This window comes from Macrobrachium nipponense, chromosome 15 (assembly GCF_015104395.2).
Source record: "Macrobrachium nipponense isolate FS-2020 chromosome 15, ASM1510439v2, whole genome shotgun sequence".
NCBI lineage: Eukaryota > Metazoa > Arthropoda > Malacostraca > Decapoda > Palaemonidae > Macrobrachium > Macrobrachium nipponense.
In genome coordinates this window covers 45174134-45201660 of record NC_087208.1, presented here as the reverse complement: position 1 = coordinate 45201660, position 27527 = coordinate 45174134, and the positions used below count along the sequence as shown (strand labels likewise).

Genomic DNA, 27527 nt, shown 5'->3' with positions numbered 1-27527 from the left:
ACCCTTCCCTCCGCCACTGGTTGCGACACTGAGCAGAAAAAGCATATTTCACCAATTTTATGTAAAATATAACCTTTTAAATCATAACAAGGAGCAAATGCAGTGTAGGGAGACAGGTTTGGGGTGAGAAATTCAACGTGAAAATGGGCTAAACCTAAACTTTCCTAGAATGTATCCTGACCTAACCAGATCCTACCTTCCTAACCTGACTTGGGGGTTGTGCCCTCACCAAGGGGGCTGTGCCCATTGTGGACCTCGGCCCCCAAGAAACATAAATCATTGGAAAAGCCTGAACCCTTCATTCTGCAAACTACCCCTGCGCTCAAACCAAACCTTCCTTTGACCCGTTAACCTAGGGTGCCATGTCGTAACCTAGAAGGGGGGAGCTTCCCCACTCCCAGTACTCCCCACACTTCACAATTTCAAATTAATTTGAATCACAGCAACCTTCCCCAGGTTTGATGCTGGTAATTCCTGGCAGTAATTCCGCATGGACTGCAAGGAACATTCCCACGAATACGACAGCCACTAGGGATTGGGACGTCCAATGTATTTTGCCGTGTTTAGCATTGGCCCGTGGGATAATCACCATCGGCCACCAAAAATTAATGGTAAATTCTTAATAGTAGTATACCTAAGTCTAACTGGAATACTATAAGAAACTGTAATTTCATAAGTATGTCTTCCCTTTACCTATGGTGCTATCTACTAGCCTATATCAGGGCCTTGTTGAGAGGGGGGGTAGCAGGGTACTAGCCTAATATAGGCTAGCTATCCTAAAGACCTGGCTGCGAGGGGGGCAGCACTCCCTGACCCACTTAAATGCTCAGAAGTTAAAATTCCTCTGTTTTATTGTTTTTTTTTTACATAAAATAACTGATTTTAAGTCATAGTAACCTTCCCTATGACAGTATCTTACGTCATCCTAGAGCCCAGCCTAACCTAACAATAGCAGAGGCCGTAGTCTACAGCCTTACTAGGAAGGACGGTAATCCCCTAAACCCAAAAAATATAATCCCAATGCTCCAAAATAAAGGGAAACAACTTGAAATAATCCCATTATCCCCACATATTATGTATACATAAATCCTACGTAATCGGTCATTCCTCGCCTTAGGGAGACAACCTTGGGCGATTCTTGCGTCCTTAATTACGGCTCAAATACGGAATGATTTAATTAAAATATACATCAATTAACAAAATAAATATGCGGAGGTAATTTATGGTCGGTCTTAACGGTTAATATCTATTTATTACAGCAATTAAACCAGGTTATTTGAAAAATAAACAACTTACGATAATTACTCACTCGGACGACGTTACGACTGCAAGGGCGGGTGGTGTTTCCTTCGGTATATTGCATAGATTCTCCTTTTTTTTCTTTTTAAATGGTGTGTGCGTGTGTTTGTGTGTGTGTATATATGTGTTCGTATGCATAAGTGTATGAACGTATATGCACAACAAATAATTAGCGTTTGCCATCAAGCCCCGACCATACCTTGCCGCTAAAGACAACGGAGATAATCTTATCTTTTTAACTTTACAGCAGGTTTTATCTTCTAAAACATTACCTATTCTGTTTTTTTTTTATTAAGCTACTATAATATACAACAATAAAGGCGATACAATGCCTTAGTTATTGTAAACTGCGACAAGCCATATTTATTAGGCATAGAGAACGCCTTCATGAATGACCATATTTTGCAGATTTAAATCAAGTTAGTTTGGCATTTCCTAACCTTTGTATCTATATTTTTTTTATTTATTCAGTAGCTCTTTTTATAACTACAAATTTGTTTTTTAAACGCTCAAACACACACACACACTATATATATATATACGATATATATATATAGGGGATATATATATATATCATATAAAATATTTATATAATTATATTTATTAAAAATAATATATTAGTTAATTAATTAAAAATATATATTTATTAATAAATAATTTTATAATTTAATACTATATAATTATTTATTTATTAAAATATAATAAAATATAAATTATAAATAGGTAATTATATAAGCTATTATTATAATAAAATATATAATATCTATTAATAAATATATATTAATATATATAGTTAATTATATATATATATGATATATATATATTATATATATATATATATATATATATTATATATATATATATATATATATATATATATATATATATATATATATATATATAATTAGATGAATGGTGGTTTGTTTGTATGGTGTTTTGACGTTGCATGGAACCAGTGGTTATTCAGCAACGGGACCAAGGCCTACATGAATTCCGAACCATGTGGAGAGTAACTTCTATCACCAGAAATACACATCTCTCACTCCTCAATGGAATGACCAAGAATCGAACCCACGACCACCGAGGTGGGACGCAGACTCCATACCAACCACGCCACCGATGGTAATGGAATGGAATGGAATATGAAATTTAGGCTTGAAGCCAAGCACTGGAATCCATAGGGATTATTCAGCGTGCCACCGATGGTGGTGTTTTATAAGCTTTCAGTGCACAGCTCATGAGACTTCTAATTCAGTAGCTAAATTATAGGTATGACAATAGCTATTGTTTTTATTTCTGTTAGAGCCGCCATCAACTCATCAACCTATCAGTGATTCGACTTATATTTGGTTTGAAGTCTTTGGAGTCCAAAATTTTTCTATTTATTTCCCATTTTAGGTTTTCACGGATAGCAACGTGAAGTGTCAAAGCTTTCTACCCACAACCTTCATCAGTCAAAGAAAATTGAATTTATGGCTATTGAATGAACCGACTTTAAAATTCATGTTGCAGCCCAGTATTTCTGTGCCACATTATAAAATTTTCTCATTGTTTGATGGCGAGGGAGATACTGATGGTAATTTATTATATTTTTGAAAGAACTCTATTCATACTTGAACAAGCTTACAGGGTCCACAAATTTGAAATTTAAGTTTCCAAAGAATATTGTGTTCATTTGAAAGTAGTAACAGAGGGTAACAGGAAATACAGAGATCAGCAATTTTCAAAGAAAAACATCAAGTTCATAAATTAGCAGATAGACAGAAATATAAATAAATTAGTAAATTACAAGCTGGACTGTTTTAGAGTAGAAATGCAGCGCATCTTCCTTGAAATTTCGAGGTTTAAATTGCTCAACCTCTGAGGAACATGGTTTTGCTTCGACCCAGAGTAACTTTAAGCAATTCCGAGGACAAATCTCTGAGAGAGAGAGAGAGAGAGAGAGAGAGAGAGAGAGAGAGAGAGAGAGAGAGAGAGAGAGAGAGAGAGAGAGAGAGACCTTACCTTACAGACCTTACAGTTCGTTCGGGTTGCCCCAGAGAGAGAGAGAGAGAGAGAGAGAGAGAGAGAGAGAGAGAGAGAGAGAGAGAGAGAGAGAGAGAGAGAGAGAGATAAAAAATATGCTCTTCTTTATTAGTTAGGTAGGAAGAACATAACTTTCCCTGGAATAATAAAAATTCATGTAGGAACTAATCACTAAATTCAAATTTATGTAGGAACTAATCACTAAATTCAGAGGGCTAGGAAAGAGACCCCATTGATCTAAGATCTTTTATTTCATACAAGAGCATCCAGTAAACAGGGACCTGTTCACAGATACTCGTAACTAGAGACGAAATAAAACATATTTAGCAACAAAACGTAACAAAAATGTGTATTCATCAATCATTTGCAGACTTTTTTTTTTTTTTACAAGAGTCCTTCATTTTTAACGTGTCATAATCGGGAGTTGTTTACAAACAACCTAATCCTATTCACTGAATATTACACAGTAATTATAATCATACCGTACAATAAACTGTACTGCAATAAACTTTTATCCGAGTCTCACTTGTCGGTGCAATGTGATACATTCACTCTAAATGTTCTTTGTGCCAATATCATTGTCACAAAACTCAACCCTGAAGTGCTCTTTCAAACAAGTGCATTTTCTTTTCAAACCAGTGTGAATCATTTCATTCGTTATGAGTACAGTACCACATATAAAAAGCTAGTTATGATTATAATCTACAATATAGGCTACGGAAAGAAGACAGGAATCCCACTGGTAACCACAATTTCATATTCACTTCTCGACAACTGTGACACCCAGATCAGCCATTGATATATTAGTAAAAAAAATTGCAAAATCATATATACTAATTCAGAAAGAACAAGAGGTTAATTATCTCTACAAAAATGGTGCCTCGCTCGGCAGAGAAGCTAACATACTCTCAATATGACTAGGCTGGAAAAACACCTAAACTAATGAACACAGCAGTCAGCAGGCACAGATTCTGGAAAAACGAGTCTATGCTTCACAACAATTTGGGGCTTCAGAAATTCAAAACTTGGTGCAAATGTTTATTTTTGTTTGGAATAATGTCATCTGTCTTATTTCACAGTCAGCCATCTTACTATCTTTCATTTTTCTTTTATAGTATATTCTTAATTTTTATCTTCCATATACTACTGAGACCCTTGGCATTGTAGGACAATACGTACTCTTGTTTGTGATGGTGCCACTAAAATCCAAAGTTGGTTCCCATATTGTATCTTGTATTCCAGTCAAAGCTTACAAGCCAAGATATTGCAATGACTGATGATTTTCAACAAAGAACAGTTCTGTCACGACACAGTAACTTTTTTAGCAATGATAATGACAGTAATAATAATAAAGTAATATAATGATAACAATCACATGCAACATACTATACACCCTAAAAGAACGGAAATACACAGTATTAGAAAATACTTGCAAAACTCCTCGAACTATGAGCCATAAAAATATCTCAATACAGTACAGACACCACCCTACTTAAGAACATTCTATACTTACAAACATTCAGACACAACCAAATGTGATCGTAAATTAGAGTGGTCTTCGAACACTTCCCTTTGCCACCCGTAATTTCAAATTTTGTTATGCTTGCCTATTCTCTCCATACATACTGTAAACATACAGTAGTGTATGTACAGTGGATTGTGTTCTAAGATGATAAAACGTACAGAACTGTACTGATTTTACATCATACTGTATTTAAATCGGCATGAAGAGTACAGTAACCAACTACAGGCAGCTCTCGGTTAACGGCGGTATCATTAAATGGCTATCCGGTTTTACAGCACTTGTCTAATGACGCTGTTAACTGGATTTTTGGGGCTAATCTCTGGTTAGCAGCGCCGATATCCGGTTAACAGCGCAAAATTTCTAGTTAACAGCAGCGGAAGCCCCACTGTTAACCAAGGGCTACCTGTACAAAAAAAATTCAACACAAACAGCCATCTGGGACGTAACTCATTTGTAAGTAGGGTGGTGTCGCTACTTAAAGTTGCAAATACATACCTTCATTTCTTAAACCAAGTTGAGTTTATATATGCATTACAGTACGGTCTTTGGCTTCTTTCTCAGAAAGAGAGATAACCAACAACATCCACATGAAATCTAACTCACAGAATTCTCTCCACAGCCTTACTTCTAGAATGTTGTCTTTTGCTTGAATAAAATAGCATACGAAACCAGCAAAATTCATATAGATGATAAGATGATTCCTTTAAAAGTTTTACAGCAATAATTATTTCACAGAAAAACCAATACATTGCTGTCTTTACTGTTTGGATAATGTTGCATAACCTTTGCAAGCAGAAGTGTGATAATAAACATTCATTCAAAATGAATTATGAACCACCAACGATGTTTCTGCTACAGTATTTTATGAATATTGCAAGTGGTTAAAAATATATAATACAAACTGAGAAACTCTGCACGATCGACACAGGATAGAAAAATTCATTCATTTAGGACTATTTTATAAGACATCACTCAGTGACATGGTCATCGGAAGGTGAAAATAAAGCAAGCCTAGAATCATGTGACTGGATGCGTTAGTGTGCTTGCATCATATTAAATGCCAATATCAGATCAATACAATTAGTAATAATAAAATAACCTATAACCTTGACGGAAGGAATACATATAGAATTTAGGCCAATGGCCAAGCGCTGGAACCCATGAAGTCATTCAGAGATGAATGGGTAATTGAGAGAAAAGAGGGTTTCAAAAGTGTAACAGGAGGAAAACCTCACAGTTACAATATGAAACAATTGTTAGGAAAGGGTGGAAAGGAAGACAGAAGAAAGACAATATGAACAGGAGTACAATGAAAGGAATGAAAGGAATTAATAGTACTACCACCTAAGGGATATAAACTCGAAGTTGTAAGGGGTTCCAAAAACAAATACGACAGGTACACCATCAATGCACACGTAGAAACAAATTGGACTCTAATTACACAAACACACACACACCATCAACACAAGGAGTATGTATTTCTGTTGTATGAAACCAGCAGCGAATTCATTTACATTTTACTTTAAATAAATGAAAAGAATAAGCACATATCTCTGGGATATACATTGCAACAAGTAATTTGAAATGCCCTGAAATTGCTGAAAATGATACAGAAAACTGAGAGCTATGAATACAGAAGCAAGACACTTTCTTGCGCGCAGCTGGCAAAACATTACTGGAACCAGAAAGTCAGATGAGCAAAATATGGAAAGCAAGGTTGTAGCCAAGAGCTACTAGTTTACATTTCATTGCTTTATGAAACTGGTAGAAAGTTTTCTGTAATACAAAACAAATAAACGTGGACAACTCCCTCAAGAACAAAACCTGACCGGTGTAAATTATCTTGTACATTAAGAAGTCCTAATGATTTCTCATAGGTCTCATTGCTTAAACTATAGCTATAAAAGATACACAAAGATAACCAAGGTTTTTTACGGCAAGTCTTTGTCCCAAGTTTAACATCCAGCAGTGATATTTCAACTTGGAGTCAACTTCACATTGTAATTCACCTTTTACTGATCACTCCTTAGAGGAAAGTCACATGTTAACAATGTATGTTTGTTTGTGTCCAAAAAACATATGAAAATGCTAAGGACAATTTCAAACTCATTCTTTTCATTTCAACTGTTCCAGCTACCAAAAACACATTAAAAAATTGGCTGAGTGGATACTTCAACATGGTAAATTCATGTTTCAAGTTGAAAAGCTGAAAAATTTAATTTTTATAACAAGTTATACTTTTCCTAGTATACAAACAAGAGCCTTACATATAGGAGTAGCTTTTAGTAGTACAAGCTGGAATAGGTCATGGAATCTTGGTAACAAGGTAGCTCACTTGGTGGTCCAAGTGATAAGCGGGGCAGTGATTGGAAGGGGGGAAGGAGTTCCACTCACTTGCCGTCACCACGCATATTTTGTTCGGCATCAGGGACTATGCTGGGTAGTTGAAATGGGATTACGATCAAATGCTAGGGCTATAAACCACAGCCTTTCTCGTAAAAGACTCATTCTTAGGTGGAAAGAGCATCTCTCAACTGACTGGTAGGTTGAATTTCCACTCAGAATTGCTGTCCCTGGTCACGATTGTGTGCTCATGAGCAATAATTCCAGCAATTGTCCATACAATCTGGCATAGGGATGCAAAATTGATTAGGCCTAAGCCAGAGTGAGATGCATCTGAACTCTCACGCTTGGAAAACTTCTGAGAACCAGAGTTGCCCTGACAACACAGTAGCCCAGATCAGCAGACAGCAAGTATCTGGGTCAATCATAAATTGATGGCTTAAGAAAATAGCTTTAGGGAGAGTGGAGGGAGTCACCCTTTGTGAACCAGAGCTCTAAGTTAAGATGCTCAATTGTGAAGTATATCTGCAACTTGGCCTGTCCAGCATGTAGTGATCCTGATTACACTCTTGCAAAGGAAGGAAGAAGAGCAACAGAAAGAGAGCCAGTCACTCATCCATTCAGTCTCTAGCCTTGGGTCATCCGAGTCACTTATGTCCGAGAGGAACTTGGAAACTACATAACCTATAGAGAGCAGTCACCACAGGTCCAAAGGAGAATGGTCTCAGAACTTCTTGAAGACATCTCTGGAAGATAGCAGGGTACCGCAAGGCACCATTTCTCATTACCTGTGAACTATTAAGTTCTCCAAATGGCTGGGGACAGAGCAACCACCCAGGTTTCCCCAAAATATTTCCCAGACTGGGCAAACATCCAATTACATATTTGAGACAAAATGAAAATTCAAAGTTCAGAATACAGTTTCTACCACTGTAAAACTGAAATATAAAACGAGTCAACGTAGGCCAGGAAACATCTACATGTCTATATTTATGAATGATTAAGTACTGAAAGTGTCAAGTGTAGTCATATGTACTATTTACTATGTACTTACTATTTACTCATATACATATACTGTATATGTTTCTGTAATTCTATATTCCAGAATTATTTTTCAATTTGTTGGTAATGTATGTCACCCATCCATGTAGATAATGCTGTTGAATTGGCTGCTGGTACGTGACAAGTTATCGTAATTGTTGTTAGTCCAATAACACGAATGACATTCCCAAGAAATGCGACTAACTAGAAAAAGTTTCTGGAATGTATTGATCACCCAGCCCCTCTCCACAGAAGAAATTATTTGAACCAAAAAGGAATGGTTGTTCAAAAATCAGAAGTTGGTAATAGGTGGCGCTGTAATCTTGATGCATCAATCAATGTCAATCTTTTGTTTGATAATTTCCTCATCAGTACTTCCATTCATCTTCTTCTCTTGCTACGTACTATGTTCTATTTATTTCTACCCTTTGCATTTTCTCTCTCTCTCTCTCTCTCTCTCTCTCTCTCTCTCTCTCTCTCTCTCTCTCTCTCTCTCTCTCTCTCTCTCTCTCAATTCTTTTTGTGCTGAACATTTATTATCCCAAATTGGCCATACTATTTAGCACATTCAACTGTAACATCCACTCACAGGAAAACCATTGCTTTATGTAGGGTTATTTGCTACCCATGAAATGACCAAAACAAGTACAAAATTCTAACTCATTCTCAATTACCAAGATGAACATATGATTGCAAAACAAAACATTAAAATACTGAAAAATCACCTACACAAACAGGTAAATCTGATTCAGTACAGGTACATGTTTATATGAGTTATCTTTTAAGAGCCCTAACTGAGAAGGACGAAAATTAAAATGATTCCAAATTTACACAAACTTAACGTAATTCATGAAAAAATCCTACCATATATGAAAGAACTAAAGGTGGATAAATTCAAAGGAGCGTCCAAAGCATTTCAAAAGACTGAATTTTAACATTTTTGTTGGGGTCCACATTTTATATCTCAATCTGCTGAGATTACTGTAGAGATCTGCTGTGAATACAAAAAGGCATTAGAGAGTTACAAGAATGGACTAGTTTCACTAAGAAGAAAGAACAACAATTCTCACACCAAAAGGGAGATTAGAAACCATCAGTATACTATTATTGTTATAAGGATTAGTTTATCCAGACCTATGAGTCTAGAGTATTGCATAGTTCCTTCTTTAAATCTCAAATATTTCACTCAAGACCTGCTGTGACACTCATGGGGGATTGTACAAGTTCTGGTTATATAGAACAATGAACACTACAATTACAATGTTCAATGCAGGGGGATTTTATTTTCACAAGTTAAATACATCTATTAAAGTGAAAATGGCAGTGCTGTGGGGTTTATAGATATTTCTTTCAGCAAGAAATACCAACATGACACATTAATATAAAATAAGTGACATGGCTACTGCAGTAAGTGATAAGAATTATAAAAATCTCATGAAAACCAGTATATCTATTCATTGTAGCTAGGGTTAAAACATTTTCTTAATACAATTATGATATTGCATGTTTCCCCTGTACTTTACTTTTACAGTAAAGAATACTGTAAATCTGAAATATAGTATCATGAATTCTGAACAACGATGGGAAATTTCAGCCTTGCAGCTCAGTCCTTGGGAAGTTACAAAATGAAACAAATGTAGCTGAAAACAATTATAACGTGCATACTCTGTCAAGCCATTTGTAGCTCCATGCAACATTTTAAAAATATAAGATTGATTCATAGATATTTCTTATAAATGTTTACATTTTCCAAAATAAATAACTCCCAATTCAGACTTGAAAAACTTCCCCACTAGAATGTAGAGAAACTGTCATGAGTATCAACAATGAAATAGAGTTGGAGAAGTAGGTTCTGGAAAGGTAATCATACGTCTCTTCCTCCTCCTGGCTGCATACTTTTGTAAACATATGTTTCAGATAGCATTTGATATGTGTATCTACATTCCAACTACACAAACTTCCATAGCTATCCAAACTAATGTTATATAATGCATCTTGCATAATGTCATATCTGTGACTTTGTTCTTAGGGACAGTCAAGAATACAGAATGTAGATTGTCGTCTCTGCAAGAAGGTACTTGAGATCAATGCCTTGTTAACCTTGGTCACAAGCATCCGATAATGACCATGGTCACAATATAGAAACTCACCTCCTACACACATTACTTTAATTAGAAGAAAAATTAATCTAGAACATCAGCACCACAAAGTTAAAATAAAAAACAGAAAAAAAGACACTTTTGCACTTCATGGGTGAAAATTACACATTTCAAGAATGCACTGACTTGAAAGCCACAAAATTCTTGAAATATGGGAAAGAGTAAAAGCCAGTCCAATTAAAACACTTGGCAGTGTGACACTTGCCATCTCCTACATACTGCTGCTTACTGATGCTCTTGTACATTATTTAACAATAAAATCTAAGCTTAAACTTTCCTAGAAACATTAACTATTTCTCTGCTCCGAGGCCTTGGGGGTTTCCTAATTATATGAAATATGGACTTCAATATGAAGGATCTCGTTGTATTTCTGTTATTTAAAATAAAGTCATCCACACAAAAATATCTTTTTCTACATGTCAGTAGTTTACACCGATTACATAATCACACTTATAAAACCATTTGTGAACAACTTCACACTTTATGTGTCTTCCATGAAGGGCTGACCAAAATTCACGGCGAGTCTGCTGCGCACTTTTCTCCGCGGTTTGTTGCCGTTCCCATTCGGATGCTGGATATGCCTCTGAGTCTGTTGTGCCTGAGGCCTCTCCATGTCTGCTGAGGTCAAACTTTGCCCTTCGGCGGCAGGTACTTGCCTCCCAGACTCCTCGGACATGTTGGGCTTTGGCTTGCGCGGCGTTCTGTTACGAATGACCTGAGTGGGCACAAACGCCGACTTCGTCGGGGAATCGTCTTTATGAGCGGCATTCTCCACAACTTGTCTGTCGGGTTGTTGTTGAGTCGGCTTCAGCATTGACAAAAGATCGGCACTCAGCTGTTGTGCTAATGACTGGTCCTGAACCTGAGTGGCACAAGCTCTGGCTCCCCTGAATATGTCCTCCACTGACACCTCCGTTCTGCCATTGTCTGATTTACCAGCTTCCCTCCCTCCAGGGAAGTGCGCTGCATTTGACGGCCCTCGACTCTGAACAGGCCGTGCGTTTCCGTGCTCGTTATCTTCCCGTTGGATCTGTGACCAAATATTTTCGTACAACTGAATTGCCTGAGGCTGTTGCCCTACGAAGCCTCTTCCCCTACCTTTGCCAATGTGTGGTGTTTGGCCATACACACCACCTGGCACTCTTCCAAAGTTCGCAGGTATTGCTTCAGTGCCAAAACCATACTGGGATGTGTATATAATACTATTACTTTCACAATCTACAACCTTACTGAAGTACTTAGGACGGATGAAACCCTGCCTGTCTCCAGTGCAGGATATTTGCTGTTCATTGACTCTGTAAAACTTGATGCCATCTTCGAGGGCCTTCTTGATGTCTACGAAAATGAGCAGCTGGAATGCTTTTGGTCCCGGTTTGATCTTAGGAACGTACGAAAAGCACACAATATAAATATGGCCCGGTATTCTACCAATACCCTGTTGGTGAATTTTGTTCCACAGGGTATAGTACGTTCCAAAGACGACACACTCGACTTCCCTGGCAGAACGAACCTCAGCCATTCCCTGAAAAGCAGTACAATGAAATTAGCATCTTTCGTAAATTCAGACTGACTTCACACAGTATAAGCATAACTTAAATTACACTTGCATAAGGGAACAACTATTTCATAATGTATACTTAAGACAAGTTTTGGGGATTTGAGATGGCATGTTCTGACTTTCCCTTGAAAAATCCATACATTCATTTCTCTTGTTATATTCAGGATAAATATTTATATCAAGAATAAATTATGCTCATCATTTATGCTAAAAAGAAACTGGTGATACATCTCACAAGTCCTTAATTAAAAGAGGGGACTGATAATCAACAGACATACAATCTAGTGGTCTAGGTACACTACAGTATACTTATAACACTACGAGCAAATTTATCAAGTGGCAAAACTGATACCTGTTGACCAGAATGATTTAACTCTCTCTTTACTTCTGGTCCGCCATTTGCAATGTCTGGACAACGTGCTTTAGTCAGTGAACTCACATAAAGGCCTGATGGACTTGGTAACTGATTGGGGTCTGGAGGCTGAGGGCTCGCTACATCAAACCCCGGGTTATTCTTTGGAGGCTGAAAGAAGTGGAAAAGAATAGAATAGAATATAGAATTTAGACCGTAGGCCAAGTGCTGAAACCAACAAGATCATAAGAAGGTCTGAAAGGCGTAACAGGAGGAAAACCTTACAGTTGCCCTAGGAAACAATTGTTAGTGAGGGTAAAAAGTCAGGTGGAAGAGAGAATATGAAAGGAGGTACAGTAAAAAGGAATGAAAAGATTGCAGCTAGGGGGCGAAGGGACGTTGTAAACACCCTTAAGTAATGCCTACAGCACACCACATGAGGTGCACTGACAGCACTATTCCCCATGGAGGACAGAAGAGGAAAAGAGCTTAATTGAGGTATAGCAACCTAGCATCAAATAAGCTAACATTTATAAAAACTCCTGAAAAAACAATGGACACCCATGGACAAGTTTTTTTTTCCAAATTTATAAAAACGCACTCCCAAATCTTTGAAATATTCTACAATATGTCTATAATGAAAGCTTCTCAACCGTGAATGGCATATGATCCGGAAAATGCAAGTGTTGAATTTCTGTTATCGGGAGGGATGATCATTTTATCAAATTCCTCAACTAGTAACATTGGACTTATTTATAAATAATCTCTTACTCACATACTTCACTCTTTCCTAATTTAGAATAAATTCTATAAGAAAAAATTCATCAATTACAATGATTTATATAAGATGTGCATTACTTACTCATCTATGAAAATAAAAAACTGGTCTTCAAAACTTATCAACAATATTTTCACTACCTTCCACTGCATTACAACCTATTATCTGCAAGACCATCATACAAAAAGATGCAAAGTTTTCACCATAAAAAATAGAGAGGAATAAAAGTGAGAAAGGAATTACTCAGCTATTCTGTAAAATCAATAGTTAAGCAAAGTCCAGGATATAAAAGAGCAAATGTATTGAGTGAAATACAATTTGGGGTAAAACTCTGTTATAGCAATCCTAATATCAATCCAATTTGTCATTTCTTTACAAACAGTGTGAATAGTCCTGTTATTATGTTCTTAAAAGTGCACATTACAGCATCCCCTTTCCTCACTGCAGTAAAATCTGGGCTACAATATAAAAGTAATCAATATTTATGACCAAATAAAAAATAAATCAAGGCTTACCGTACTGCTATAGCCCTGCCCTCTGTTGAAATTGCCCTGAGGAGACTGATATGACATGTGTTGCTGACTAGGGTGAGGAGAAAAGCCTTGTCTCACTGCTTGCGATTGAGTGTGATGATTATAATGATAGTTCTGGTCCTGACGATTATTATTCCACACAGAGGGTCTTGGCTCTTCAGGCTGAAAGTGTTTAAGGTCACTGTGAGAAACTTTGCCTTTACAGTTCTCAACTTTAACCCTCAAAGGCCGGCCTCAAATATATACGTATTATGAAAACACCTACACTGGGGCAAACTTTAAGGTTAGCCAATTAAAAAAAAAAAAAAATACCTAGAAAGAGAGATATGCAAATGCACACAGTATAAGAAAAAAAATTTATAAAAAATTTCTGTATCTTCCATGCGAAGCTGAAAGTGAATTTTTCCAACCGTGTGCAGGGTTTCTTTCCCAAGACACTCGTAAAAATATGCTAATTTTATCAAGATATAATGATTTTTTCATTTTATTTTGTCAAATTATAATTACAGCTCACACAATATCATAACATATAAAAACTAAAATCAGTAACAAATTCTGAGTACTATACTTATGGTAATAATTTACGAAATGTAAACTTAGATTGGGAGATGCAGTACCTTTTAGTGTGGTATACATGTTTTTTCTCACCATAGGTGGTCCACTTTACGCTTTCGAGCTCTTATTATGCCTCACATGATCATGTCTGTCCAGTAAGGGTTAAATTTGACCAGTTCTAAATTACTTCAAGTGGTGAACAATATAAAAAAAACCCAAGAATAACTAACCCTCATATTTCCATTGGTACTGCCAGTGGAATTATGTCGACTTCCATGTGATAAGTTGATCAGTGAGGCTGAATGAAGCCTGTAGCAATGTTTAGCAGTCGCTGGTCCGGCAAAAGTCAAGCCCTCTTCAAACGCCTCATCGAATAATATATCGTACAGGACATCTGCCTCTTTCTCTGCTCGATGAATACCTAGGAAATGGAATAGGAATACTATAAAATTTAGGCCCAAGGCTGGGAACTATGAGGTCATTCGGCGCTGAAAATAATGTTGAAACAATTGTTTGTTTTGTTTCTTTGTTTGTATGGTGTTTTTACGTTGCATGGAACCAGCGGTTATTCCGCAACCGGACCAACGGCTTTACATGACTTCCGAACCATGTCGAGTGTGAAATTCTATCACCAGAAAGACACAACTCTAACCCCTCAATAGAATGACCAAGAATCGAACTCGCGGCCACCGAGGTGCCAGGCCAAGACCATACTGATCACGCTACTGAGGCGCCCTGAAACAATTGTTAGTAGTGGGTGGAAAGTAAGACCGATGAAAGAGAATATGAACAGAGGTATAATAAAATGAACGAAAGGGGTTGCAGCTAGTGGCTGAAGGGATGCTGCAAAGAACCTTATGCAATGCCTATAGTGCAACATATACATTAGAATATCACATGTTAAATGGTAAACTTGCATCATTAAAATGTGGAAAATGTAAATAGTCTTTAATAAACAGAATACATTAAAAGAAAAATTATGAAAACATAGAAAAATTATGAAAACATTGCAAAAAAGTCCCTATACTGCTAAATATAAGGTTAAAAAAAAACCACAGTTAGAAATATGCAACAAACAAAACTACCACATACAGGCAGCCCGCGGTTAACGGCGCAATCACTCAACGGCGAATCGGTTTTACGGCGGTCGTCAAAAATATTCATTACAAAAATAAGGCATTTTAAAGGTATCTTTACGGCACAATTTTCAGTTAACAGCGCCGCTAGCGCCGTTGTCTAATGAGTTCATACATTTGTAGACATGGCGTTCAGACCATAAAGGTTATGCAAATTATATTAACAAATTTTATGGAGAGTTATTACGTAGGTATTAGGGTAAAATATATGCCTCTGACGCTGTTCTATGCCGAAAATATCGAGTTACATAAGTGCAAATTTAGCTATAGATGTGTCGATTTATAAATGTTCATGCTTTTGTTTAAAATGTGTATGAAAAATGTATTCGTGAAAGGGATTTTTATTTCTGTACAGAAAATATGATACAAAGGCAGCTTTGAAACTGCCCTTCACGTTATCAAATACAATGTTTTTTCATGTTCTTTCTTGTGAGCCGCCGCCTGCCGCTCTTCCGAAAATATCGATTTAAAAACAAAGTGCTAATTAGCGATCGATGTGTCGATTTTATAAATGTTTATGCTTTTATGTTTAAATGTGTATGAAAATGTATTACGAATAGGTTATTTTTATTTCTGTGCAGAAATATGATAAAAAGGCAGCTTTTGAAACTGCCCTTCAAGTTATCGACTACGATGTTTTTTCAAGTTCGTTCTTGTATGCTGCCGTCTGCCGCTCTTCCAAAAATATCGAGTTAAAAAGAGTGCAAATTTAGCGATCGATGTGTCGATTTTTTAAATGTTTATGCTTTTATGTTTAAAATGTGTATGAAAATATATTACGTAAAGGTATTTTCATTTTTGTACAGAAATAAGATACAAACTAAGGCAGCCTTTGTAACTGCGCTCCACGTTGTCAGCGGATGTTTTTTCATGTTCGTTCTTGTCCGCCATTACCGAAAAATGCATTGTGTTATTTTATTAATAATGCATCTTTTCCATAAATCCTTTAAAAAGTTATACATTATTTCACTGTATCCAAGAATATTGTATGTATTCTCATATTATTGTATTTTAAAATACTACGGCAAATTTAAGCCAGTATTCCGCGGAGCGGCCAATGTTGTGGTTTGAAATCAGCTGATGAATACGCGTTTGTTTCACCATAACGCAATTCTGAGCGAATGCTCTTGCTTCTAGTAGCATAAGAAAACGAATATCTATATACTTTTGACATTATATGAGACAAAGTTATTTTTCCTTATACAGCGTGTTTTTAGGTGGAAATATTTATTGAATATGTCTCGTTGTGAATGTGAACTACTATTTTTTTCATTAACAGATTACGTTGGCGGCATGTTTATTGCGTAAAAAATGATGTGATTCCGTTCGCAATAATCCTTTATATCATCATAATACGAACTTTACGTTATAATCCTTTATATCATCATAATACGAACTTTACGTTATTTATCTTATATCGACGTGAAACCAACAGTAAAATGTGTTCTTTCAAGCACAGTAGTTTTGATTAAAATTATATTATCCCAATTTTATCTACAGTTGTGTTTGATGGCAGACGTTTACTGCAGTTTTATCCTTGTTGTCGATGTACGATAATAGTCATTAGCAGCTTGAACAGTTTTCTCAGCTTCAGTTATAACTAGGTTTAAATTTAACAGTATATTTCCCGATTGATCTTTAATCTATATTGATCTCTGATCTATAGCAAATAAAGTTATTACATTAAGATATCTCAGTTCTATTCTATACATAACGCCATTTATAACAAATACGGTAATGTTGTACTGTAGTACGATGATTGAAATACAAGCCAAACAGATGTTATCCAGTTCGGTAGTACTTAGAAAAAAAAAAAAAAGATAGTTTCTCGTTCGGTTGTTCATGGCTGTACACGTTCACGCAACGAGTATAATGTTAAAACCATACTTTCATCATTCTCTTTTGCTGTTATTGAACTTATGTAACTAGAAGATGGATAGTTAGGCCATTGTAATTTGATCTCATAAAATCAGACTATCGTAAGACTAATGATCGTAACCTGAACACTACAGCTACCTGTACACTGTATAAACTTTATTATATCTTTACATACTCTAGACACCCACATGTTACTGTACAGTAAATTCTGTAGTACTATACTGCATAAATATAATTTTACTTATTGTGGGATTACGGCGCCTTTGATGGGCTAGAGTTTCGAAAGAAGGTGTGGGGCGGCCGTAGGCTTTAAAATCGCTCAGCGTCGAAAATCGCTTGGCGTCGGTGGCCAGGGGAAACAAAAAAAAAAAAAAAAAAACGGAAAACCCGCCCTGCCCGCTAACGCCGAACAAGGGTCACCTGTATTGCAATAAATATACAACAACTTTCTTCCCAATTTTGCCAATCAACATCACGTCTGGTCTATTGGCACGTATCGCCCTATCTGTCTGATACCATAGTCCCAGAGGATCTTTGCCTAATTGTTTTCTATCAATCCCTCAGGTTGGTGCTCGTACCACTTACTTCTGCAAGCTAGCTGGTGTGTCTTCCACAAGCTCCAGTGGAAGGATTTTGCTATTGAATCATGGTTCTTTATTATTATTACTATTCAGAAGATCAACCCTATTCAGACCTGTAGGGGCCATTGATTTGAAATTAAAGCTTCCAAAGAATACAGTATTTATTTGAAAGAAATCACAGAAGAAACGGTTTGGTTACCAATAAATGGTTACCAATAAAAACAAAGATATATTAACAAATTAATAAATACATAAAAATTTAAATAAATGATTAAAAGTCATTCTCAAAATGATTTTAAAACATAATAATGGATCTTCTCACCGATTACAGTCCCCGTGGCACCAAGGGGAACAGAAAATCCCTCCCTGCAGTTGGTCACTCTGTCGAACAAGTTATACGTGACAGTGAGATCAGGAGGTGTGCTTCCTTGGAGCGGATTGGGCTGCAGAAAAAATCAAAGGGTAAGTTATGTTTATTATTATTATTATTATTATTATTATTATTATTATTATTATTACTAGCAAACTTACCCATGATGGGTGATAAAATACGGGTGCAGAGGTGAAAAATTTATATGTACTATTTGTTCAGCAATATTAAAATAAGGGCGATTACACGAATAGTCTCTCTCTCTCTCTCTCTCTCTCTCTCTCTCTCTCTCTCTCTCTCTCTCTCTCTCTCTCGTAATTTAATTCAAGGGACGATCACTGAACGCAGAGAAATTCTTATTCATTGTTGTTTCCCCTCTTTTAATGATATTCTCTCTCTCTCTCTCTCTCTCTCTCTCTCTCTCTCTCTCTCTCTCTCTCTCTCTCTCAAAGTAAGTGAAGGGACGATCAATGAACGTAAAGAAGTTCGTATTCGTCATTGTTTACCCTCTTTTAATGATTCTTTCTCTCTCTCTCAATGTAAGTCAAGTAACGAAGATGGTGATGGGATTATCGGATTACTTAGCTCTCCAATCACATATTATCTCCTCTCTCTTTCTCTCTCATTTTTCGATAGCAAGATAAAATTATGAAATTGTAGTGGATTAATGTCGTTAAATGGCTCGCTCTCTCTCTCTCTCTCTCTCTCTCTCTCTCTCTCTCTCTCTCTCTCTCTCTCGTCGGTGACTTTCATTTAACGGAACAGGGATCTTGATTGGTTTGTTTCTTTGTCAATTACTTTGCACGGTGATAGAAATAATAAAGTATCTTTCTTTTCATCATGTTACAGCAAAGACGTAACTTGTATGTCAGTGCGTTATGGCTACTGATAAATGCTCTTATGATCCTGTGTCTTCAAAAAAAAAAAATGCTCTTATGATATGTCTTCAAAAAAAAAAAAAAAAAAAAAAAAAAAAAAAAAAAAAAAAATGTCCATTGGCAGGATCGAAATTCCGAAGCAACATTACCGGGCAGTACTTCTTCAACATTATTTTGTGCACTGGCAGTCCCGATGGATTTAAGTTATTAAAAAAATCTTGCGGATATTGATGATAATTTTCATCTTCTATTGTGTCCGAGCTGAAATATTCGCGACTTTCTCCGGGGAAGTTGTACAGCAATTATGTAATAAAAATCATAAAGTAACTAAGTCTACGGGAATAACCAGCCTCGTTTCACGGCCAGAAACAGCTGTTTCAGGGAATCCCTTCTCACCCCCACCCCCTACAAAGGAGGGGGGAGGGTTGGATGAAACCCCATTACAAACCATCTTAGGGGTCCCCACCATAACCCTGCCAAGTTTCATGCCCATCTGACCAGCCGTTTGGCCGTGATTGAATGACAGACAGACAGACGGACATTACGCCCATTATAGTATGATTATTATTATTATTATTATTATTATTATTATTATTATTATTATTATCATTATTCACAAGATGAATCTCTCAGGGGTCACTAACTTGAAATTCAAGTTTTTAAAGAATATGGTGTTCATTAAGAAGTAAGAGGAGGTAGAGAGAGAGAAAGAAAGGAAGTGATCCAACATATTCAAAGGGAAAAAATAAACAAATAATTACATAAAAATGTATTACAATGCAAGAAAAGTATTAGGGTAGTAATGTATTATATCTTCACTTGAACTTCTGAAGTTTCAATTGCAAAACATCCTCTGGGAGGTTGTTTAAAACTCTCAACAACGATGTTATTGCTCAAAACTCATGAAGGGGTTAAAGAACTTCCAAAATTATATTCTAGGCCTATGGACATAACCTTAATGTAAATACCTTTGTACAATCTTACTACATGCATATCAATGACTTCCTATGAGGGGCAAATTTCAGTGTTTGAAGGCTATATGAAATAATATAATAATAATCATTATTATTATATATAAAGCCATCAGGGGCCACTGACTTGAAATCAAGCTTCCAACGAATATGGTGTTCATATGAAAGAAGTTACAAAAAATAATAACAAATCCAGAACAGATCAGTTAATAGAAAAAAAGGCTATTCAATAAATTAATAGACAAAAATATAAAATAAAGAATATGCACAAAAAGATACAGTACTGCAACAAAATTACCACAATATAACAATTAAAAGTTTCCTTTCACAGCAAACAAAAACTGTAGCAAGGAAGAGAAAAAATATTTTGTTTAATGTATACAATTATGCACAGTACTTTTACTAAAGTCAATGTGTCTGGTAAAAGATGACGGGCCCACAGCCATATTACCGTATATTTCGGCGTATAAGTCGACCGGAAGATAAGTCGACCCCCCAATTCTGAGTAAATTTTTATGATTTTAACTAATATCGGGTATATTAGTTGACCTATAAAATGTGAGCAGCAGGGTAAAACGTATCATATAAAATAACCTGAATGTTATTACGGTACATATGTTGCTCTACTTAGCATAAGAAATACAGGTAATATACTCGGTATATTAACAAATCTGTGTAATATATAAAAGATGAATACCGGCAAATATGATAAGAAAGGACGAAACGAAAGATATGTTACTCGAGTGTAATGTAAACAAACAAAGCGCCAACTAACGCTGCATAACAGCCTACGTTTATATGTATGTAAAAACTGCCACTCAAGTTAATGTTTTGATTGGGTTGTTAAAACGACGTGCCGGTATTTTATTATGATGTTGGAATATTCCTTGACCATTGGTTCTTCTATGGCATAAACAATTACTGTACTACAACTGGCTACGCAATGTTTACACTTGCTGTTCGATTGGGGTTTCTTCAAGTTACTTTAATTTTTTTCATTTTATTTAAGGTAATGGATGGTCTAATATATTATTATTGTCGTATTACAGTGTGAAATGTTTTTAATACTGGTATTTACATACATAGTTACCTCAACAAGGCTGTCATTGTTATTAGCCAACTGTAAAGCCTGGATTCCTGTACCGATATGCCAAAATAATATTAACTTTTTGTTACCGTTAGATAAGTCAACCCCCTAATTTTGGCATGATTTTTTGGGGCTAGAGGGTTGACTTATACGCCGAAATATACGGTACTAGTAAAACAAGTGAAGCAGTGACTAAGTAAAATATGTAAGACCATCTCTCATAGAAACAGATCAGATAGTCTGACAGCCTTATTTGTTAATTCAATATTACAATTTGATACTTATTTCATTTCACCTCTGATCCAACTTCTACTAACATTAGTAAAAGTATCAGGTCAGTAATTCAAATTTTTTTAAATTCTTAAATCATAAACTATACAGTACCTTAAACAGCAAGTGAGGCCGAACTTGCATTTTGATAGACGTGGCCATGATTGCTGAAACCTTGTCAACTTCCTCCATAATCCTCGTTACAACAGCCTCATCCAGACAAGGGGTGCCACACTTTTGACGAGCTGCTTTGGCAAAGTCTGATTCTTTCAGCCATGTTGTCAACTCTGCTACGCGCTCCTTACTAGAGAGAGGAAGAGAGGAGAAGAATAGAGAATTCAGGACAAAGGCCAGGCACTGGGATCTATGAGGTCATTCAGTACTTAAACAGAAAGCCACAATAAAAAGGTCTGAAAGGTGTAACAAAAGGTAAGCCACACAGTTGCACTGTGAGTTAATTGTTAGGGGAGGAGGAGGGGAAATCAGATGTAAGAAAGAGAATATGAACAAAGGTTCAGTAAAAGGAATGAAAAGGGGTTGCTGGTAGGGGCCAAAGGGGTGCTGCATAGAACTTTAAATAGCACCTACAGTGCACCTCATCTCACAGCACTACAGCCTACAGGGGAGAAAGGAAGAAATAAAGACTTTAGGAGAGAAAAAGAGCTACAAATCCACACCAAAACATTCCTAAACAATCAAAAGGGAAGAACTGGGAATTTTCTAAGCTTATGTAACCAAGTGAACAGACATCAGCCATTTCTCAAGACACTTACTGTTGTTCCTGGCCAAATACTTCATCCTGGAAAAATATATCCTTTTCTCCCTTCTGCTCTGCCAAGTGGTCGAAGATTTCTGGAAACTTTGACTGGTATTCAACAATAGTTTGGACAGTCTTCGGAGAGTATAACCAAATGGTCTTTGCCCCACCAGCGTCCAGCACTTTTCGGGTATAACCGACGACCTAGAAAATAAGTGGACTTAGCAAAAAAAAAAAAAAAAATGCTTCAAAAGGAGGAAAAAGTAAAAAGACCAAATCTGGTATCATGACAAATGAAAATGTTTATTAAGAAGTCTATATGATTTTCATTTAGTGCTACCAATAACAGTTTCAGTTAGGCTGCATTTCGTCTTCTGTTACGGCCACAATGACAAGGGGCATAATGCCTTGGAACTTTTAGAAATCTCAGTAAAAAGAAATAAAGCTATTTTGCTTATTTGTGATAATGTTGCTAAATGGTCTGTACATCAATGTGACACATATACCTTAATCTTTAAATGCATCTCTCTCATGTTTATGATACATCCTTTGTTCTAAAGGGTCCACAATAATACAAAGTGTAAAAAGACCGTGTATAATTTTGAAGACTGTAAAGTCTTCAAAATTATACACAGACTTTTTACACTTTATATCATTGTGGACCCTTTAGAACATTATATATACTCTCGTGATAGAGAGTTTTTCCCTAATACATCCTTTATCTAGATAGAGTACAAACTATTTTCAAATACAATAAAGTATAAAGGCATATCACCTTCTTATACTTTACTGTTTGTAACATTTCAAGATTCCACTACTAATAAGCCCTATTTTTGCTGTAAAACCATTAAGATTTATGTACATCTAAATACTGTATAAAAAAAAAAAAATTAAAAATGATATTGTTATTTTACAATAAAGTTTTGTACATACTTACCTGGCAGACATATACTTAGCTTACGTCTCTGACGTCACGACAGAATTCAAAACTCGCGGCTAACTCGACAGGTAGGTCAGGTGATCTACCTTACCCGCCGCTGGGAAGCAGGTGTAAGAAACCAACATACCTTCTTGCCCAGATTTTTTCCTCTTATACCTGTCTCCTGAGGGGAGGCTGGGCGGGCCATCAATCGTATATGTCTGCCAGGTAAGTATGTACAAAACTTTATTGTAAAATAACAATATCATTTTTGTACATGAACTTTCCTGTCAGACATATACTTAGCTGATTGACACCCTTTGGTGGAGGGTACAAGAACAGAAAATAACAAAGGAAAAGGTAAAACAACACCTTTGTATAGGATAAAATACCTTGGTTCTTACCTGTTTAGGCTGAAGACTTCATAGATACTGTCTATTAGTCTGCATAGCCATAAGAGCTACAGCGAGGGCGTGACCTACAGCTGAAAAGACTCTTTGGGTCTACTAACGGGATTTGATATCCGCTACTTAGTAGAATCCCAAGTCAGATCATGTCAATGGGGTTCGCCCTCTTCTATGACAGAACCTGTCCACTACCAAACGCAGGGAGCTTCAAACCAAATCCGATCACCTAACCAAACTAAAGATTATTAGTATTACGAAACGAAAAAAGATGCCTACCTGCATCATTTTTTCATACAACCATAAGAACTCAATTAACAAAAACAAGGGAAAAAAACTACTAAGGATATGTTCCAGCTCCCTGACCCCGCACCGAATCCGCCGATACGTACGGGCCTAACGCGAAGCACTCGTCATACGTAATACTGACGTCTTTTTAGGTAGTGGGGTTTGGCGAATACTGAATTACACTTCCCAGAATGTAGTTTTCATCAGATTCTGAAGAGACATATTCTTCTTAAAGGCCAAGGAAGTGGCAATTGCTCTCACTTCATGAGCTTGACTTTTAGGAGCTTGAAATGTTCTTCATTACAAGATCTATGTGCTTCTTTCACAACACTTCTAATGAAGAAAGACAGCGCATTTTTCGACAATGGTCTGCTGTGGTCCTTTACAGAGCACCATAGTCTGTCCTCAATGCCCTTAAGGGTTTTCTTCTTCTGAAGGTAGTATTTTAAACTCCTAACAGGGCAAAGAGTTCTTTCAAGTTCTTCCCCTACTAGGGCAGATAAACCACGAACCTCAAAGTTCCTTGGCCAAGGATTTGAGGGGTTCTCATTCTTTGCTAAAAACGAAGGAAGGAAGGAACAAACCACGGATCTCCTTTGAAACCTACCCTTCCTTCTAGGGCATGAATCTCACTAACCCTTTTAGCGGATGCTTAAGCCATGAGAAAGAGAGCTTTCCTCGTAAGATCTTTGAAGGAGGCTAAATGTGGTGGTTCAAACCTAGAGGACCTCAGGAAACGAAGAACCACGTCCGATGTCCAACTTGGAACTTCGTTCGAAGTTTTCTTGGAAGTTTCAAAGATCTTAATAGATCATGAAGATCTTTGTTATTCGAAAGATCTAAATTCCTATGTCTGAACACAGCAGCCAGCATGCTTCGGTATCCTTTGATAGTAGATACTGCCAAACCGCATTTTTCTCTGAGGAAAACTAGGAAATCTGCTATCTGAGTCACAGAGGTACTGGAAGAGGAAAACTTCTGGTTCCTGCACCACCGGCGAAAGACGTCCCACTTCGACTGGTAGACTTTAAGGGTCGAAGGTCTTCTAGCTGAGGCGATAGCCTTAGCAGCTTTTGTCGAAAACCCCTTCGCTCTGACAAGACTTTTGACAGTCGAAAGCCAGTCAGATTGAGAGCGGGGAGGTTTCTGTGATACCTGTCGAAGTGGGGTTGTTTGAGCAAATCTTGTCTTTGTGGAAGTGCTCTTGGAAAGTCCACCAACCATTCCAGTACCTCTGTGAACCAATCTTGGGCGGGCCAGAACGGAGCTACTAGCGTCATTCTTGTCATCTCCGAGATAGCAAATTTCTTGAGGGTTTGTCCAGTACTTTTGAAGGGGGGAAAGGCGTAGACGTCTAGACCTGTCCAATCTAGGAGAAACGCATCCACTGATACTGCTCCTGGGTCTGAGATCGGGGAGCAGTAAAGTTCGATTCTTGCGTTCCTTGCTGTTGCAAAGAGATCGATGTGATTGGTCTGCCCCATCTTCTCCCAGGTCTTGGCATACCTCTGAGTGGAGGGTCCACTCGGAAGGCAGGAGTTGATTTCTTCCTGCTCAGGAGATCGGCCCTGACGTTCCTTTCTCCCTGTACGAATCTGGTGAGAAGACTGATCTTCCTTGTTTGAGACCACAGCAGAAGATCCCTTGCTGTTTCGTACAGGGAGAAGAGTGCGTCCCCCCCTGTTTTTTGATGTACGCCAAGGCTGTTGTGTTGTCCAAATTGACCCTGCACTACTGCATTTCGGACGTGGGGCTCGAAGGCTTTCAATGCCATCCAGACTGCCATCAACTCTTTCTTGTTGATGTGCCAGGACACTGATCCCCCTTCCAGGTGCCTGACAATTCTCTTGTCCCGAGCATCGCTCCCCAACCTGCTTCCGATGCGTCGGAAAACAACACATGGCTGGTGTTCGGCATATAAAGAGACATTCAATGGGTTGTTCCACACGAAGTGGGTTGTTCCACCACCGAAGGTCTCTCTTGATTTCCCTTGAGATCTTGAAGGAGAACTCCAGATCTAGGGAGAGACGCCTCCAGTTCTGGTATAGGAAGAACTGTAGAGGCCTGAGATTGCAACCTTCCTAGAGAAAACGAATTGCTTCCAACGAGGAAGAGTGTCCCCAGCAGACTCATCCACTCCCTCGCTGTTGCATGCATCTTTCTCTAGGAAGGTCGTTATTTTCTCGTAGCAACGAGCTAATCCTCTCTGGCGACGGAAAAAAGGAAAAAGCCCGAAAAGCCAGAGAAGCTATCCGAATCCCCAGATAGATCCGCTCTTGACTGGGGATTAATGAGACTTCTGGAAGTTCACCAGAAGTCCCAGAGAACTTGCCAATGGTAAGGGGTCCCCCCCTTTTGAAGGTCCTCCAAGAACATCTTTTCTTGAGACTCTGCTCTGATTAGCCCAGTCGTCAAGATAAAGCGACACCCTCACTCCCTCCAAATGTAGCCACTGCGCCACGTTTTCATTAACCCCGTGAAAAAAACTTGGGGTGCAGTCGATAGGCCGAAGCACAAGGCCTTGAATTGGAAGATGTTTCCTCCCATCATGAATCATAGATACTTCCGTGAAGAAGGATGGATCGGCACATGAAAGTAAGCGTCCTGAAGGTCTAGAGACACCATCCAGTCCCCTGGACGAAGAGCCGCTAACACTGAGGAAGTTGTCTCCATGGCAAACTTCCTCTTTTCCACAAAGACGTTCAGGGCGCTTACATCCAAAACCGGTCTCCATCCTCCTGAGTTCTTCGGAACTAGGAATAGTCTGTTGTAAAAGCCCGCAGAGCGGGGATCTTCCACTAGTTCTATAGCCTCCTTCTCTAGCATGAGATCTACTGCTAGAGAAAGGGCTTGATTCATGATGGGGTCCATGTACTTGGCCACCAACTCCCTCGGAGTTGTTGTCAATGGTGGTCTTGACGAGAAGGGAATGAGGTATCCTTTGCTGACAATCGATAGGGACCAATTGTCTGCCCCTTTGTGGGCCCAGACGTCGGCAAATTTCAGTAGTCTGGCACCCACTGATGTCTGGAGTCCTTGATCGCTATTTCTTCCCTCTGACTGACCTAGAGAAGGTTTTACCTCTCTTAAAAGGTCTAGTTCCTCTGGTTGAAGAACCTCTGACAGCGGGTCCTCCTCAAAAGGGCTCCTGCCTCAGAGGAGTCTCTTTCTTGGCCTTGGGTTGGAAGACAGAGCGAGGTTTCCTGGCCGCCTGGGCTAACATGTCCTGAGTAGCCTTAGCTGAAAGGGCACTCGAGACATCTTGAATAATTTTCTTGGGGAACAGAAGAGGAGAGAGTTGAGCATGATTATATATTGTATAATTGTTATGGGTATAGATAAGTGTGATTATATATTGTATAATTGTTATGGGTATTTTATGCATTGTTGAAATATGGTGGGTGTCCTATATATAGACAACATGTGGTAGATTCTAGAAGGTGTCTGTTGATGTATTTAAGTTGTGTTGTGACGTCATAGGCTGTGACGTCATAGACAAGATGGCGGCGGCGTCGGCAGGATGTAAACAATAACACGGGGCAGTAGAAAGCACGTGTTGGTGGTGTGTGGTTGGTAGGGGAGAGCTCTCTGTCTGGTAGGAGTTGTTTTTTGGGTCGTAAGTCTTGTGGTGCTGGTGTTTTAAGGTGATTTCAGGAGTGTACTGGAGTTGGAGAAAGCGTACAGGGTGGGGGTAGATTATTCATTTTTATAGAGAAAGAAAGGAGTTAGGCTAGGCCAAAATTCAAACTGGTAGCAGAGCGTGGTTGATCAAAGATGCCTGGATCCGACAGTGAACAAAGGGAGACTACTAGATGGAGAA

The 27527-nt window shown here is 37.8% G+C and overlaps 2 protein-coding genes across 6 annotated transcripts in view; both read right to left on the bottom strand.

The window, feature by feature from the left end:
• LOC135194884 (NAD-dependent protein deacetylase sirtuin-2-like) overlaps positions 1-1424 on the bottom strand; it is a 28327-nt gene extending 26903 nt beyond the window's left edge. The window contains exon 1 of one of the 3 annotated variants that reach the window (XM_064221081.1): positions 1297-1424. In XM_064221081.1, coding sequence (XP_064077151.1) covers positions 1297-1363 — 67 coding nt within the window. In that variant the 5' untranslated portion in view covers positions 1364-1424. The remainder of the gene's footprint in view (positions 1-1296) is intronic. The other 2 variants (XM_064221083.1, XM_064221082.1) reach the window with 2 other exon arrangements.
• A 2132-nt stretch (positions 1425-3556) lies between these two features.
• The window catches only part of LOC135194883 (5'-3' exoribonuclease 1-like), a 90208-nt gene continuing 66237 nt past the window's right edge, over positions 3557-27527 (bottom strand). Inside the window, exons 14-20 of one of the 3 annotated variants that reach the window (XM_064221078.1) lie at positions 22113-22300; positions 21454-21643; positions 18086-18206; positions 14399-14589; positions 13596-13775; positions 12303-12473; positions 3557-11914 (exon numbers count right to left, since the gene is read on the bottom strand). In XM_064221078.1, the coding sequence (XP_064077148.1) occupies positions 10874-11914; positions 12303-12473; positions 13596-13775; positions 14399-14589; positions 18086-18206; positions 21454-21643; positions 22113-22300 (2082 nt within the window). In that variant the 3' untranslated portion in view covers positions 3557-10873. The remainder of the gene's footprint in view (positions 11915-12302; positions 12474-13595; positions 13776-14398; positions 14590-18085; positions 18207-21453; positions 21644-22112; positions 22301-27527) is intronic. The other 2 variants (XM_064221079.1, XM_064221080.1) reach the window with 2 other exon arrangements.